The sequence below is a fragment of the Mchenga conophoros genome, linkage group LG9, assembly GCF_057382185.1.
Source record: "Mchenga conophoros isolate Kocher_MC1m ecotype Shallow Benthic linkage group LG9, M_conophoros_male_GT1.1, whole genome shotgun sequence".
NCBI lineage: Eukaryota > Metazoa > Chordata > Actinopteri > Cichliformes > Cichlidae > Mchenga > Mchenga conophoros.
In genome coordinates, this window is record NC_140534.1 from 30,971,891 (window position 1) to 30,987,864 (window position 15,974).

General features: G+C 37.1%; 1 protein-coding gene and 1 long non-coding RNA gene across 2 annotated transcripts; one reads left to right on the top strand and one right to left on the bottom strand.

The window, feature by feature from the left end:
* The first annotated feature begins 1,978 nt into the window (after positions 1-1,978).
* Positions 1,979-4,534, top strand: LOC146567557 (uncharacterized). The gene is made up of 4 exons (XR_014893944.1): positions 1,979-2,669; positions 3,020-3,175; positions 3,628-3,720; positions 4,021-4,534. It is a non-coding gene; the product is annotated as an uncharacterized LOC146567557 (long non-coding RNA).
* Positions 4,535-7,621: 3,087 nt separating this feature from the next.
* Positions 7,622-8,997, bottom strand: LOC146567558 (uncharacterized). Its single transcript, XM_085285982.1, has 3 exons — positions 8,870-8,997; positions 8,696-8,779; positions 7,622-8,300 (listed from the first exon to the last, which is right to left on the bottom strand). The coding sequence occupies exons 1-3, from the start codon at positions 8,909-8,911 to the stop codon at positions 8,046-8,048; spliced, it is 381 nt and encodes a 126-aa protein (XP_085142108.1). The 5' UTR covers positions 8,912-8,997; the 3' UTR covers positions 7,622-8,045.
* Positions 8,998-15,974: the final 6,977 nt, after the last annotated feature.

Sequence of the window (15,974 nt, forward strand, 5' to 3'; positions counted from 1 at the left end):
GCCTTAAAGGGAGTTGTCCCCTGGTAGACCTTACTACATGGGCTGAGAATGCTCTTGATAAGGTGATTTACCATGACCCATCGAAAATGAAAGAGGTGGTAAAGATGGCAGTACTATCCAAACAGTGTTTTTATTTTTATGTTTCTAGAATACAAGTGAGAGCCAGCCCCCACTCGAAGAAATTCTACAACCAGCGCATGATAGAGGCAAACTTGAGGAGGAAAAAGGGTGGACTAATTAGAGGAATTGTGTAGTAATAACAATAATGTATACTTTATTGATCCCCGTAGGCCAATTACTCACCAAGTGAATTATGGGGCAACCACTTTACCTACTGAGCTATCCCTGCCCCAGATGACACAATCACACATGCACGCCTGTTTTGAAGTCAGACATGCATGAATCACCAATGATTTTTCTTCTAAAAAAATGAGGACTTTGGTGGAATGAAATACTGCTTCATGTGTCTATGTGAAGATCAATAATATTTTTTAATAAAGTGTTAAAAAGTTCATTAATCTTTCTGATTTTCTCCAGACGCCAGAAACACTCCATGTACATGGACAACAGTGACACCTACTGGTCCAACATTATATAACAAGTGTGTGTGGTCAAAGTCGCAGCAATGTCCTCACTGCACACACACACATACACACACACAAAATCAAAGCTACACTTGAACAATTAGCATCCTCATTCTCACATTTAACAAGCAAAATAAAAAGATATTTGATGTACAGTGTGTTCTTCTTGCAGGTTTATACAAATTTTATGTTTTTTATTTTTTTTAAAGAGTGGGACTGCCAGCCAGGACAGAAAGAATGAAAACCAGAGAGGAGGTTCATTGATGTAGTGAAGGAGGACATGCTGAGGTTTTGTGTGACAGATGATTAACCATTGAATTCAAAAGGTTCCAGAAACACTTCATGTACATACTCAACAGTCCAGCCTAGTGGTCAAACATTAAACAAGAAGTGTGTGTAGTTGAAGTCACAGCAACAACAGATCATCTTCGTCCTCATGGCATGAAAACTCAGTGGGCAGATAAAATGAGGAAAAGAACAGGAAAAAAAGTCAATGCTTCACTTAGTTCACTTGAGCTGTTTCTCATCACACACGAACTGGATCAGGGCGTCATCCCATCGGCCTTCACTTCAGCTCCAGCAAGTGAAGGCCGATGTACTGCAGGATGGAACTGAAGTGCAACTCCTGAACGTAGACCCAATATGTGATTAAAACTGACATCATATTTAAGCTTTAAATTTGCAGTTTATCAAGCGTCACTGAGCACTTCAAATCTACCTTTAAATCTGTAACATAACAGCTGGACATCCGCTTGCAACACACTGTGTGACAAACGACACAAAAGCATTGTCAGCTCAGACATCAGCAAACGCACAACCTTTGAATTTGAAATTATCTGACTAAGGTTTGATTCATGTTACAGCAGCTCATGAGTAAATGAACACGGTGCATTAAAACAACTTTTAGAAGTACATTTTTCCAAATACATTTACTTTAATTTACTTGCGTAGGGTTAGGGGTTGCCACCTCAGCGCACAGTCAAGTTTCGATACCATCTGTGATCATTAGTGCCATGTGTGATGTGGCCTGACAAACCAGTTTTAGGTGACCCTAAAACTTAACGTTCATGGAATAAAAATACAGTCTACTGGAAATCCCTATGAAAACCAAAACAATATATTTCATCATTCAGTGGTCAAGCAAGACCCAATGTTCTCTCCAAGGGATGGAAGATACAAAATAACATTTTAAAAAAACATTGCTGTAGGATGTTTTTTTTCAGCCACATTACATTATCAGAAAAAGTCAATAAGCCCGTTTTTCTTCTCTTTGTCAAAACAGACTGTCTAATTCTAATTATGAGCTTGAAAGAGCATTTGACATGCCCACTTTTTTCTTTGACTATGTTGTGTAGTATCTATATGTCCAGCATGGTTATATTTTACGTTTGTCTTACAAGACATGTTATATCGTTTGCGTGTGCTTGTTTTACATTAGTTTTACTGGGTCCTGGACATGCTTATTTTGTGGACTGTGTAAGAAACATTTTTATTGTTTTTTGTTTTATTAAGGGATTAGCTACAGGGGTTCATGGGGTTATTCTTTCAAGGGGTTATTTTTCCATTTGCTTTCTTGGGATTCCTTTTCTGTAATCCGAGAGTCGGAAATATCGAATAGGATAGCAAGGATAGCATAAAGTGACATTTAAAATCCAAAAAGTCAAGGGCGAAAGCCACTGTGACACCATTGCTCTGCTCTATCAGTAATCTGTATTATGTAAAAATGGTCTGTAAATACAGCATGTTTCCTAGCGGAGTTATACATATCAATGTAGTTATAAATTACAGTTTGTGAAAGTACACACTTAATTTTTTTAATAAAATTATTCAAGACATATGAGTGGACAGACAATGGAGGTCGACAGACCTGGTGATAATTGCTTCTATAGAAAGTTAGCACATGGCAGTGTCAATCTCTTGCTTTTCTTCTGAGTAGTATTTTATTTAGTTGTAATTCAAACAATAATTTGCTTCTTGAAATTAAGTAATGAATTTCTTGTTTTACTTTATAAATCTCAGATCCTGCCTTTACCTGCTCCCTCCTATACTGATGTGGTGTATGTGGTATTGCTGAGCTTGTATGTGGTATGTGAACTGTTATACTTTTAAAAACAAAACTGTTTTATAAGTTAAGTTTTCTTTTGTGACCCATCCCATGCCCCTGTTATTTCTTCTCCACATCTGAACCATGGTAAAGGTTGCAGTTCAAGGGCCTGAGGCATGAAATTCTTTTCAGATCAGCTGTGATCAATATTTTTTGGAACTTGATAAATAACAATAAAAGCTGTAATGGCGCCATTAGCATTTTGTGTAAATGTTTGTGTTAAAATTATAGCTTTAATGAGGTCTTTCTACATTAGTTTTAGTTTGTATATGTGTACATATAGTATGTATATTTACAGTACAGTATGTTGTGTTTGTTGACATATTTTCAGGTGGAAGCAGAATATGTGAGGATTACTACTGCTGCACATGTTCCAAGGCTTTTTACACAACTTGACCAATACACTGACCAGCTCATAAAAGTCTTCAAGAAAAAAGGAGGCGTTGCAGGGAAGAAAATTAGACAAACTTTGGCCCCAGCCACACAGGTGCATTATTCTGTTGGTAGCAAAATATTATGGCTAATAAGATCATTTTCAAATTTAAACAGCTAGTGTATGGTAGCTGCACAGTGCACTTACATTTATATTAAGCAAGACAAAGTTTGGTACTCAAAATGTTGGAAAATTTAAATTACCTAAACATATGTAAAATCTGATCCCTTGATTTAGGTTAAACCAGAAGTGAATGTTTTTATGTTATGTTTTGAATGCAAAAAAGATGATGTATTAGTTTGTCTTTACCTCCATTATGGACATATATAATGTGGTGGAAACCCTGCCCAACAGGTTAACTATTCATGTCCATGTGATGATTAGTTGGTCTTGTGTACATGTCTATCTGTGCAGTGGATATGTCATTCATTTTGCGTATAATGTGAGTTTCTGTCATCCTAAAGTATATCTGTTTTCTCTTCCTGTATCTCTGCCACTCTCTACAGAAGGAAACCATTGAAAAGGGGAGGGAGTGTGTCCTCAGGGCACTACCTTTTTACCTGAATGAAGACCCAAGCATCCTCTTCAAAGAATAATTGGTTGGTAATTTTAGTTTAGTTTTTTATCTGTATTAAACCAAATTTTGAATAACTAATGTTGTTGCATGTTGTAATGTTGTTGTTGTTGTTGTAATTTGCATGGAACCTGTTTAAATGTTTTGGGAAATCTTCTTGTATACCCAAACTATTTATATTTATCGTTGAATCTGTAGTCTAAAATAGTGGCGCACTGGGGTGCATGTTCCTAATATTGTGTTTACGTCATTAAAGGGTAGCTTTGGCCCTTTTTCTTTCATTTTTTAAAACTGGATGCCATTTTTCTATGTTTTTGTGTCTAAGCTACAGCTGTTCAGAGGGAGCTGGAACAAATTACCCTTGCTATCTTTACCATCGAAAGAGCTGATGCCAGCACTCCTCCAGCCGATGTGGGTATAACCATCTAGTGTGTCCTGCATGACCTGGAAGACCTGGCCTCTGCATGTGCACTCTTAATGGGTGGGATATATGCACTGAATCTCAGTTAACCTCAAGACTGAAAGCTAAGAGACAATCAAAAGTATTGAGATTTAAAGGATTTAATTGAGAGATGATACTGCACCAGAAATGTTGAAGGGTGGTGTGTATATTAGCGTTCAAGGCATATTGTTATGAGGTGGAAATATGTTCATATTCAGTTTGTGTTACATTGTGTGCATTGTAAAGGTAATTGCAATACATACTAAAAATAAGGGTAAGTTAGGAGGTTGATCTGATATCCTCGTGTTGGTGTTGTTCCCAGATCATCATACTAAATGTTGTTCCAGGATCAACATTGCAAGTGACCAATCAGAATGTTGTGACGTCATACTTTTGCGACTTCAGGAAAAACCGGCGTAAAACAAAAAACTGTACTTAAGCTGAGTGAAACCGCCTCTGTCCGCCGATCAACTGACCCTAACCCTAACCGTAACCCTTTAATAAACAGTAAGCAGAATTGATATTGTCCTTGCAACATTGGAATTTCATAAATGCACGAATGGCTTGGCGCGCAAAAGAATAACGTCACAACAATGTGATTGGTCACTTGCAATGTTGAACCTGGAACAACATTTTCATGATGGTCTGGGAACAACACCAACACGAGGATATCAGATCATCCAAGTTGGGAATGCAGGATGAATGTATATTTTGTGGACTTTTAAAGACGAACAATTGTTTCCATGTTAAAATGTTTACATCTGAAGTTTTTTGCCCAAACACTGGTAAAATAAATGTTGACAGTGGCAAGTGTTAAGTGGTTACTGCTGTGCTGTTGCAAAAAAACTGAACGCTGACAAGCTGTTTTATTGTTAGACCATAATGTTGGCATGTTTTGTTAAAGTTTTATTTGGGATGGTGATGTAATTTTCTTTGATTGCTAATATCAGTGGACTATTTATTATTATTATTATTATTATTATTATTATTATTATTATTGTTGTTGTTGTTGTTGTTGTTGTTACATAATTTTTTTTTAAATTGTGGCTGTTGAGGTGGACACTTCACTTTGCATTGTTAAAGGAAAGCACTTCATTGGCATTGTGTTACTGGACTGACCCTAAGCAATCATTGCAAATAGCAACTTTGCTATCCATTTTAGACACTAAAAGAAAAAAACACTCACAGACCTTACTAGCGTCACATGTGCATAACTCAAGTGTCATCTTATTAATGTGTTATGTGATCTTCAATGCAGCCTTTGAATTGGGACAGCCTTCGTCGCGTCGCTGTGACGTAATCGGCCTTAAAATGCGCCCTTTAAGGAAAAGCATTCGATCGAGTGGAATCGGGGTATCTTTTTGCAGTCTTGAGGAAATTTGGTTTTGGTAACAATTTTATATCTTGGATTCATCTTTTATATACTACGCCACTGGCATCTGTTTGTACTAACACTGATTTCGGAGTATTTTACTCTCACCTTTACTTTTCACTTTAGCAATAGAGCCTCTCTCTGTGGCTCTTAGAACCTCGCCTCTGTTTCAAGGGGTTATTCGTGGTGGTACGGAACATAGGGTTGCTTTATATGCAGGTGACTTATTATATGTTACAAATCCAACAATTCATTTATCCTCTATAATGAAAATACTTCTACATTTTGGCTCTTTCTCTGGGTACAAGATTAATATATAAAAAAGTGAATGTTTTCCCATAAACCCAGCTGCACAAGAGCTTAGACAAACCGATTTTGATTTCCAACTAGCTTCTTCAGGCTTTAAAGTGCATATTACCAGTTCATTTAAAGCTTTGCAAGCAGCAAAATTTAACCCTTTGCTGACCTATGTAAAGTTGTCTTTTCAAAGAAGGGTAAACCTTCCTGTATCACTTCTTGGCACTATTATTTTCATCCCTTCCTGTTTCCCTGTTACAGTTTACAGACAACCCCTTTCTAATTGGCTCTCTAAAAATATGGTATCAATTCCAGCATCACTTCAATTCAGTCTCTGCTTCTGCTCTGACCCCAATCTGCAACAACTACCTCTTCCCCCCATCGCTGGTGGACTCCTCCTTTTGCATATGCGCAAGAAAAGGTATCAAATGTTTTTATGACTTTTGTCAAGATAACATTTTCTCAGCTTTAGTGACCTTTGTTCTTTGTATGATTTGCCCTCGTATCATTTGTTCTGCTACTTTCAAATAAGACACTGTGCATCTTCTATCTTGCCAGAGTTTCCAAGTCAGCTTCTAAAGCCTTGGTGGGAAGACTTATTCCAGTTGAAGCCTCACAGTAAGGCTCTAATATCACAAGTATATACTTTAATTATGGCATCGAGCAATTACTCAACCAAATAATTGCTTTGAATTGGGAAAAGGAACTGGGTCTTACGTTTGGGGAAGGTTACTGGGACAAAGTAATTGACAAAATTCATACTTCAGCCTCATGTGCAAGACTCTCCCTTATTCAGTTTAAGACGGTATACAGATTACACATCTAGATTATCTAAAATATACCACAGCATTCCTGACCTGTGCAACAGATGCAACGCCTGTTTTTTGCCTTCCCGACACTTAAGTTATACTGGACTTTTTATTTTGAAGTGCTCTCTCATGTTTTGAGCGTTACACTCCAACCATGCCCACTAGTTTGGTGTTTCTGAAGATGCCACCCTAAACCTTAGTCATAAACAGCTGGATGTTATGTTCACTTCACTGCTGGCACGACGTAGAATTTTGCTGTCTTGGAAAGCTCATCACCTTCCAGCCCGATCACGTTGGCTGGAAGATGTTATGTTCTTTTTTTAAAATGTCACGGTTCTGGGTCCGTTGGACCCAGTATTTTGAGTTTATTGTGTTTTGATTTATGTTTGCATCAGGGATTGTGTTCTTGTTCTCTTGTCGTGTTATGGTAATGTTTATGTCTATTTAGAGTTCCATGTTTCTGTTTATCTGGGTCTAAGATGTGGGTTTAGTTTCATATGTCATTTCAAGTCTGTCTCTGTCTAGTCTGTGTCTTAGTAAAGTGTGTTTTGTTTCCTGTTTTATTGTGAAGGTCTGCGTCTCATGTGAGTGTGTTCATTTTTACCTTTGTCTCGTCTTGTTGATTATTCCCAGCTGTGTCCACCACCTGTGTGTAATTCCCCTGTGGTTCTCTGTGTATTTAAGTCATGTCTTCCGTCATTGTTGTTGCTGGTCCGTCTGTGTTTCCACCCTGCGTCATCTGTGTGTTTCCCTGCCGTCACCATCTTGTACCGTCGTCCACCTTGCTTCATGTTTGAGTTCCGGTTTGTATTCAGTAGTTTAGTTGTCTCCAGTCTAGTTTAGTTCGTGCTCCATTTGCTGTTTGTCTATATTTATTTCGTGTCCAATAAACCACCTTCACTCCTCCACTACTGCCTGCAATTGGATCCTCATTTATTATTTTTATACGGCTCATCTCACTCGCCGTGACATAAAAATGGAGAAAATAAAATTCAGACTCAGAGGAAATGTTAATAAGTTCTCACAGATGTGGCAGCCTTTTATTATTTACTTCAGTTCATTGAAAACACTTCCAACAGACTAAACTTTAGTACCATGGGGTTTTCTTTTGTTCTGGTTCTGGGGGGAGTGTTTTTTTTGTTTGTTTTTGTTTGTTCTTTTTTTCTTTGCTTCTTTTGTTTTGTTCTCTGTGTGTGTTTTTCCCACTTTTTCCTTCATTTTTATTTTATTTTATTTTATTTTATTTATTTATTTATTTATTTATTTAACTTTAATGGCCTAATCTGTATTGAGATATATCTTTGTATCTGTGGTACCCTCTTTATTGGGCCTGATATGTCAACTTACATGTAAAAACTCTATAAATAAAGAGGGGGAGGGGCTGAGAAAGTTCAGTTTTGAATGGGTGTAAATATTTTATTTACAGTTTCTCATACAAAAGGCATATAGTATTCTTCATGTACATTCATACCAGCAGCAGGGTTAAATTCATGCTGGCCGTTGTCTGGTGGCATCGACCAGCCAAATGTCTGGGGCGAGTTGGGGAAGGTCCACTGAGGTCCAGGAGCAAAACTGTCCACAGCATGATGATAGGGGCCCTGATGGTTTCCACCATTTGGGATTGGGTTTACCTCCTGGTGCTCGGTGTACTGCTGCCTGAATGGGGGCTGTCCCTCTCCCTGAAACTGAAACACAGACAGGTGGACTGTCAGTAAAATAAGAATACTTTAAGAATACTTCAATCAATTCCCCGGATAATGACAGAATCAGAAACAGTGCTTTTTAATAATAGGAGATACTCTAATAGGAGATGTCTCTCTCCCTGAAACTGAAGGGGACAAGGGGACTGTCAGTAAAACGAGAATAGTTGTTTTAAATTATTGGCATTACACTTTTTTAAATACAGTCAATTCCCCAGATAATGACAGAATCTTCATCATCATCGTTTATTTGTATAGCACTTTAAGAACACACCAGGCAGACCAAAGTGCTGAACAACACAGATCAAAACAACAACCAAATTAAAAATACCATAAAATCAAATCAGAAACAATTCTGTTCAATAATAGGAGATACTTACATGAAGTGGGACGCCCTGATTCACATGCTGAGGATGTGACCTCCTCCTAAACTTACTCCGTCTGTTTTGAAACCAATTTTTTACCTAAAGACGGAAGAAAACAGAAAACATTTAATCAGTACAATGGACCCAAAATTCAATTTCTTATGTTCTATTGAATTGAAAAACACTCACCTGTCTGTAGGTCAGACCTGTCATCTCTGCCAACTGTTTCATCTCCCTTGGCTCATAGTAACGTTTCAAATTAAAGTGATGGACAAGAATATTCAACTGCCTCTCCGTGAACACCACCCGGGCCTTTCCTTTAGGTTTCTCTGGAGCAGTGCTGGGAGGGTGCAGAGTGGCAGTGATGTTGCCATCCTGGCTTCTTGGGAGAGCAAAATCTTGTTTCTGCTCTGAGACTGAACTGGAAACAGCCTCAGAGGTATCAGCGGTTTTTTTGCTCATCTCCATTTTTAGAGCAGTCTCTGCCCATGTAGAGAGTTCTTCCAAGGATAGACTCCCTTCAGGGCCGCTGACTGAACTCCACGAGTCTGTGAGGGTAAAGAGACAAGAGGACAAGTAAGCACAAGTCTATATGGTCCACATGGGTCAGTTGCTGATATGTTTTGGCACGACTGACTTTCTAACAGAAAAAATTAACAAAGGTTAAATTGATGAGTCTTAAATCCCAAAAGGTCTCAGACTGAAGAAGTCACAAAACATTTCTCCCATTGAAAACATTACATCCAGGTGAACTGAATCAACCTTCAGGGATTTACTTACCTGATGACTGAGCATCAACACAATGAATCTTAAACACAAAAGTTTCCCACAAAGTAGAAAAAAATAAGTCGGATATTTGTAGATTCTTTAAAACCAAAAAGAATTTAAAGTGGACTCTGTTCAACTGTGGAGGGAGAAATGGTGACTTCTGCCATGAAGACTTACAACACAGAGTAAAAGAGTATTTTTACAAGTTGACTTAGAGGTTAGCCAACTCTGTTCATATTAGCTCACCAGGCAACAATGCTGAGTACATACCTGGAGAAAAGTGCATCCCATAATCTTCCATGAAATCCCAGTGATTAAAAGAGGAAAACTGGAGAAAGTATCTCTGATGAAAGAGCTCCAAACCAAGCAGGAAGGTGACTTAAGAGCAATTCTCCTGGGCTTTTAAGGAGGTTTGTGGGTGTGGGCAGGAATGTGGGGGGGTTGAGCTTCTTCTTCGCTTTACAACCAGTCAGGTTGTTTCTACCAACTGGCATCATTTACATTTCTTTAAAATGCTGATTCTCAGGTCTGAAAAAAAAAGTACAGTTAGAAAGCTGCCGTGCAAAATGAGCTTTACCAAATCTTTCCACCTCACACTTTATAAAATATGAAACACTTAATGCCTAAAATTAGCAGCTAAAATTAGCAGCTAATTACTGAAATGAACTCACTGCATGTTTGCATCAATTAACGCAGTATTAGATCACCCAAAGAACTTTCCACTCACATAGAACATTTTTGCAAAAACATCTTCACGTTATTTGACCTGCAGCCGTTCAGTTACACCTCTGTGTAAACCCCCACAGCAGCTTTTTGAGGCAAAAATGGTTTTTGTACTCATGCAAACCATTCACAAATGTGGCACAGAATATCACAATGACCGCTGACCACTCATTTTGTCTTTATTAACTTTAATAATTGAGTCTGAAAGTGGCAAGTGAAATTAAGTCAATTTATCAAGGTCTGCATAGTTAATCATGTGTTTAAAACGAAACAAGGTGGTCTATATAATGTGAAGAATTTATTTAATAAAACAAACAAATAAATCTAATGAGTTTAGATTGTTCTGCTTTCATGTCAACTAGATCTGTGTTAGATGATTTTGATTTAACTTCCTGCTCTGGTTGTTTCAGACAAGAAACCAGTTTGATCTTTTGCACCAATGATTAATTTACTTTCTATTATCAGGAGATTTGTGCAAATAGTTTATAATTTCAAATGTATCAGAGCAAATACAGCTGCTCTTTAAATATATTTTAAACAAAATGTGTATTATTAGTATTGAAACCTGATATTTATTAAATGTTTTAAAATAAGCCAAATTGTACCAATATTACATACAAATAATGACTTAGACCTCTAATTTAGATCTTTGTAATCATGTGGAGAACATTACTGAGTTTATAAGATAGCAAAAGGTAGTTTCCCCCTTCTTTGAAAAGCACCTCTAAATGTGTGAAAAGTGAAATTAAAACACCCACATAAGCCAAGGTCAACAAAAGCAAGGCTAACGATCCACATCAACACATCTGGCCTCCTCTGGCTCATTCAGAATTCGAGACGAATTCGAGACGCACCCAGTTCACCCAGTGACCACTAAACATACGCTAATGTGTCTTTTAGAGTTCCTGTATCACACCCTGCTACCTCTGATTAATTATCAAGTCAATGCAGACAGATGGCACCAGGGCCATGAGAGATAAATGAGGGTAAAGGTGTTTGTGTTAACATGTCTTGATTTGAAGTAACTGCAAAGACACAGAAGTCGTATTGTTTGCAGATGATACAAAGTTATTGTGGAAGTAACTTGGAACAACTTCTGAATGAACTAGAAAATCAATTTAGGACTTGGTTTTTCTATAATGATTTAACACTGAATCTGAGCAAAACAAATCTCATACTATTTGGGAGTCAAGCAAATTATATCATTAATAAACTGATGATAAATAACATAGAATTAGGATAATAAACCAAACCCACTTTTTAGCCTTTTTATTAAATACTCTTACATTTAAAGGCTTGACTGACCTCAGAACTCTACACATAATTTATAAAGCAACAAACAAATCTTTGACCCACAACATTTAGGACTTGATCAGGGCTTGTGTGGAACCTTCTTTAAATCTCAGTGATTCACCGAGATAGAAAACAATTTGAAAGAGTGAGTGGTGAATCAAAGAGAAGAAATTAAATAAACTTAATGCAAACTGCACAAAAGAATGTAAAACTCAGCAATACATCCAGTGAGCAGCACTTCTCTGAGCGAAACGAGCTTCTTGATGTCAGAGGTCAAAGGAGAAAGACCACATGACTTCATGCTAATAGGAAGGCAGCAGAGACTAAAAATAACCACTCATTTAAAGCAAACTATACAGAAGACCATCTCTGAGAACACAACATGTCAGAATTTGAAGCACATGGGCTAGAAGCAGCAGAAGACCACACTGGCTACAACAGCTGTCAGCTAAGAACAGCAAACTGAGGAAACAGACTCACAAATATTAGACAATAAGAGATTGGAGAAATGTTTCCTGGTCTGATGAGTCTCCATTTCTGCTGTGACATTCTGGGTCAGAGGTTAAACACAAGATTTCATGACTTTCACTTTTTAACATCCTCAAATATTGTAAATTATGATGTTAGAGTCTCAATGAAAGCAAAACAAAAATGCAGACAGTATTTAATCATAGAAAAGTCGTCACTTGTTGGAAGAAAATGGATGGCACTGACTGCAACATTTACAATATATATAAAATATATATAAAAAGTTGACTTTATTAATCTCCTACTCGAGCCTTCATCTGCCCCACCAACTCTGGGGAAAAGAAGGGAAAAAAGATTTACATTACATGTTAATGTTTTTCTTATTGTTTTATTTTAACTGAGATTCACTGAGTCTTATCAAAACAGCCTCTGTTTTATATTTAAATGGAAAGAAGATAGAATCTACAAGAAATAAAACAGTTAAACAGGATAAAACATGTGTGTAGCTTCCATGTTGAAAAACTGCAGATGAGTTTTAAGTCTTTTAAATCTTTGTGAAAAGCACCAGCATGTGGTTTGGCAAGACCAAGATTGAATAATAATAATGGATTACATTTATAATGTGCTTTTCAGGACCCCTCAAAGCGCTTTACAATACCACTATTCATTCACTACAGTTGTAGCCATGGCTGCCATATCGCGCCATCGGCCCCTCTGTCCATCACCAGTAGGCGGTAGGTAAAGTGTGTTGCCCAAGGACACAACAACCGAGACTGTCCAAGCCGGCAACCTTCCGATTACAAGACGAACACCCAACTCTTGAGCCACGATCACTCACGATGGAAAAAATCTTCATCTGAAGCTTTGCTGAACATAAGGATTTCTCTCCGGTCATCACGATTCGGCCTTTATCCTGATCAAGTTCTAAATGTTTTGGCCAAAGATTTGTTTGTTGCTTTATAAATTATGTGTAGAGTTCTGAGGTCAACAAAGTCTTTAAATTTAAGAGTATTTAATAAAAAGGCTAAAAAGTAAGTAGATCTTAATTTTGAGATTGGACTCTCACTTTTATAAAACTTGTGTGTACTGCCAAGCACTGTTTTAATATATAAATATATTAAAACAGTGCTTGGCAGTACACACAAGTTTTATAAAAGTGAGAGACATCTGAAGAGAGTTCTTAGGGGACACACTCGTCACAAAAGCGTACTCTGACCTGCAAGTCTTGGTTAAATTCATTGACAACCAGTTGCAGTACTCTGGTAGCTTCACGCGTACTGATGGATATATGCTAAATGCAGAGAACATTGACTACGCGTGAGGAAAGAGGATGTGCACTTGGTGTTGACTGAGCTGGATCCCTGAGGGGTGGCATTGAGGCACACAAGACGTCTCAGGCGAAGGCGAACTATTTTTCAAAAGGGCTGAACTTCATCTGGCACCTGTACTCCTACGGCAAACTTAAACCATATGGCATCTCAATCAATGAGAGTGTTGATGGTTTGTCGAGAAAAATAATCTGTCTTAATGCATACACAACAAATAGTAATCTGAAAGTGATCGGGGGGTGTTACGTAGAAGCGGTGCAGCGCTGTAGAGTTGCCAGAGGTGATCTTGGAACTGAAAATGGCCATGTTATAGGCTTTCAGTGTTTCCTTGTGCCCGTGGCTCCTTACGACACCTTTGAGAGTTACCTGGAGGGAGGAAGTACTTCCAATGAAAGAATTGAATACTGGTGGCATTTTCTTCACAGCCAGTGTCTGGAGTTCTGGTTATTCTTATTTGCAGACATCAGAGACAATGGGTACTTTGATGGTGGGTTTCCGGACAAAAACCTTCAGTTTGTTTTGCATGGGTCTTATCCAGGTGAGCTAATAAATTATGTTTTCTTGCATGTATGGATGCATGCGTTTGTGAGTGAGAGATAAAGGGAATGGAGGAAGTGATAGAGAGGGAGTAGAAAAAGTATAGTGAGTGATGAGATGTGGACCAGATTGAGGGAATGGAGAGACTTGCAGGAAGAAAGAGACAAGAGAGGGAGAAGAGGTGGAGAGCAGCAGGGAGTAAATGAAATGAAAATTGTGTAAATACTATAATTTAGGCTTAAGAAATCGGCTACCTTAAAGAACAGTGTAACAACCAAGACTAGAGAAAGATCTGTGTTCAAGATGTTGACGTGGCATATGTAAACTTCTTATCTATAATATTAAGTCTTTACAATAAACGCTATCCCCTGGTGAATAAAGCAAAGAAAACTGAAAACATGGCTAACAAACGCATGTAAGAAAAAGAATCTGTTATACAAGAACAAACTTATAAAAGGTATAAGATAAATTCATAATAATTATGAGAACGAGTAAAATAAATTACTACAGTAAACTTTTAGATAAAAAAAATATGAAAAGCGTGGACAGTACTAAATGATATTGTAAATAAAGGAACTAAAAGATTGGAATATCCCAATAACTTTCAAACACAAAATACACTGATCAGTGACATAAAACAATTTGCAACTGGTTTTAATGACTTTTTTTCTTAATGCTGGTCCTGGCTTACCTAAAGAAATTGTAAAAACTGGACACCCTTCTAAAAATAAAACATTAACTATTACTGTAGCAAACTCAGCGGGAGTAGATGAACCAAGCCAATGGTAAAGACTAATGTAAAATATCACAGCATTACAATCACAGGAGTTAGTGTGTGGAACACCTGTACGTATGAAATTAACAAAAGTACATCAATACAAAAATTCATACGATTGTTTAAAAATAATAAATTGCACAGTGGGGCAGCACAACTGACACAGCAACACACACGGGGAAACAAGGAACCAGGAGAAGATCACACCACAACCATAAATGATTAAGAAAGATGAATAAAACTCATATATATAGTTATATATATATATATAGGGCTGTTTTAATTTTATGCATTATGTGTTTTATTTCTATATTTTTGCTGTTTTCTGTTATTCTATTGTTTTGAACTTATTTTCTGTACAGCACTTTGTTCCTGTGCTGGGTATTTTAAAGTGCTTCATAAATAAAATTGGATTGGAACTTTGTTTTGACAAGATTGTTAGTTAAACAATTACAAGTCTACAAATCAGTATTGTTTGCATGGACAGCAACTTTTTTTAAAATTTGTTTATTAAGAGATTATACAAACTTATATACGTTGTATTGTATACATCTTACGTGACATATTTTATCAAACATTTCTTTCCCAATCATTTTAACGTTTCTTGTTAAACAAAAGACAAATTAAAATACAAAAAACATCATACCAACACAAGAACAGAAAATTGAGAAAAGAAAAAAAGAAGAAAAAAGTGAGTAAATTAGAAAAAATATTAAATAAATAAATTAAATTAAATTAAATTTAAAAAATTAAAATTAAACACTATATAAATACAATTTAAAAAATTAAATTAAATTAAAAAAGAATAGAAGGGGGGGGGGTAAATCCTATGCCTACCTTAAAAAAAAAAAAAGAACATTTCAAATTCTTTTCAATCTATTCGGAGGGTGGGTAAATTGCATTGTTCTAATGAAAAGATTTGAGATATTCCACAAGAATGTCCGGACAGTATTAAGCCATTGCAATGCAGATGGAAGTAAAATACAGCATCTAGCAAGAAGGGAACAAAAAGCTAAGATCTCAGTTTGCTGGGGAGTTACATTAAGAGGGATCTTTGGAACTCCAAATATGGCAACTAAAGGGTCTTCTCGGATCTGACTTCCAAGAACCCCTGACAGTACAGAAAAGAAATCAGTCCAAAATTGGTTCAAACTTGGGCAGAAGAAAAACATATAATAATAATAGATTGGATTTATATAGCGCTTTTCAAGGCACCCAAAGCGCTTTACAATGCCACTATTCATTCACTCTCACATTCACACACTGGTGGAGGCAAGCTACGGTTGTAGCCACAGCTGCCCTGGAGCAGACTGACAGAAGCCAGGATGCCATATCGCGCCATCGGCCCCTCTGGCCATCACCAGTAGGGTAAAGTGTCTTGCCCAAGGACACAACGACCAGG

Coding starts and splice junctions, on each gene's coding strand:
- LOC146567558 (XM_085285982.1), bottom strand. CDS start 8,911: ATGAAACAGTTGGCAGAGATGACAGGTCTGACCTACAGACAG. Junction 8,780..8,869: donor CAGGTCTGACCTACAGACAG/GTGAGTGTTTTT, acceptor TTCCGTCTTTAG/GTAAAAAATTGGTTTCAAAA. Junction 8,301..8,695: donor ATCAGGGCGTCCCACTTCAT/GTAAGTATCTCC, acceptor TCTGTGTTTCAG/TTTCAGGGAGAGGGACAGCC.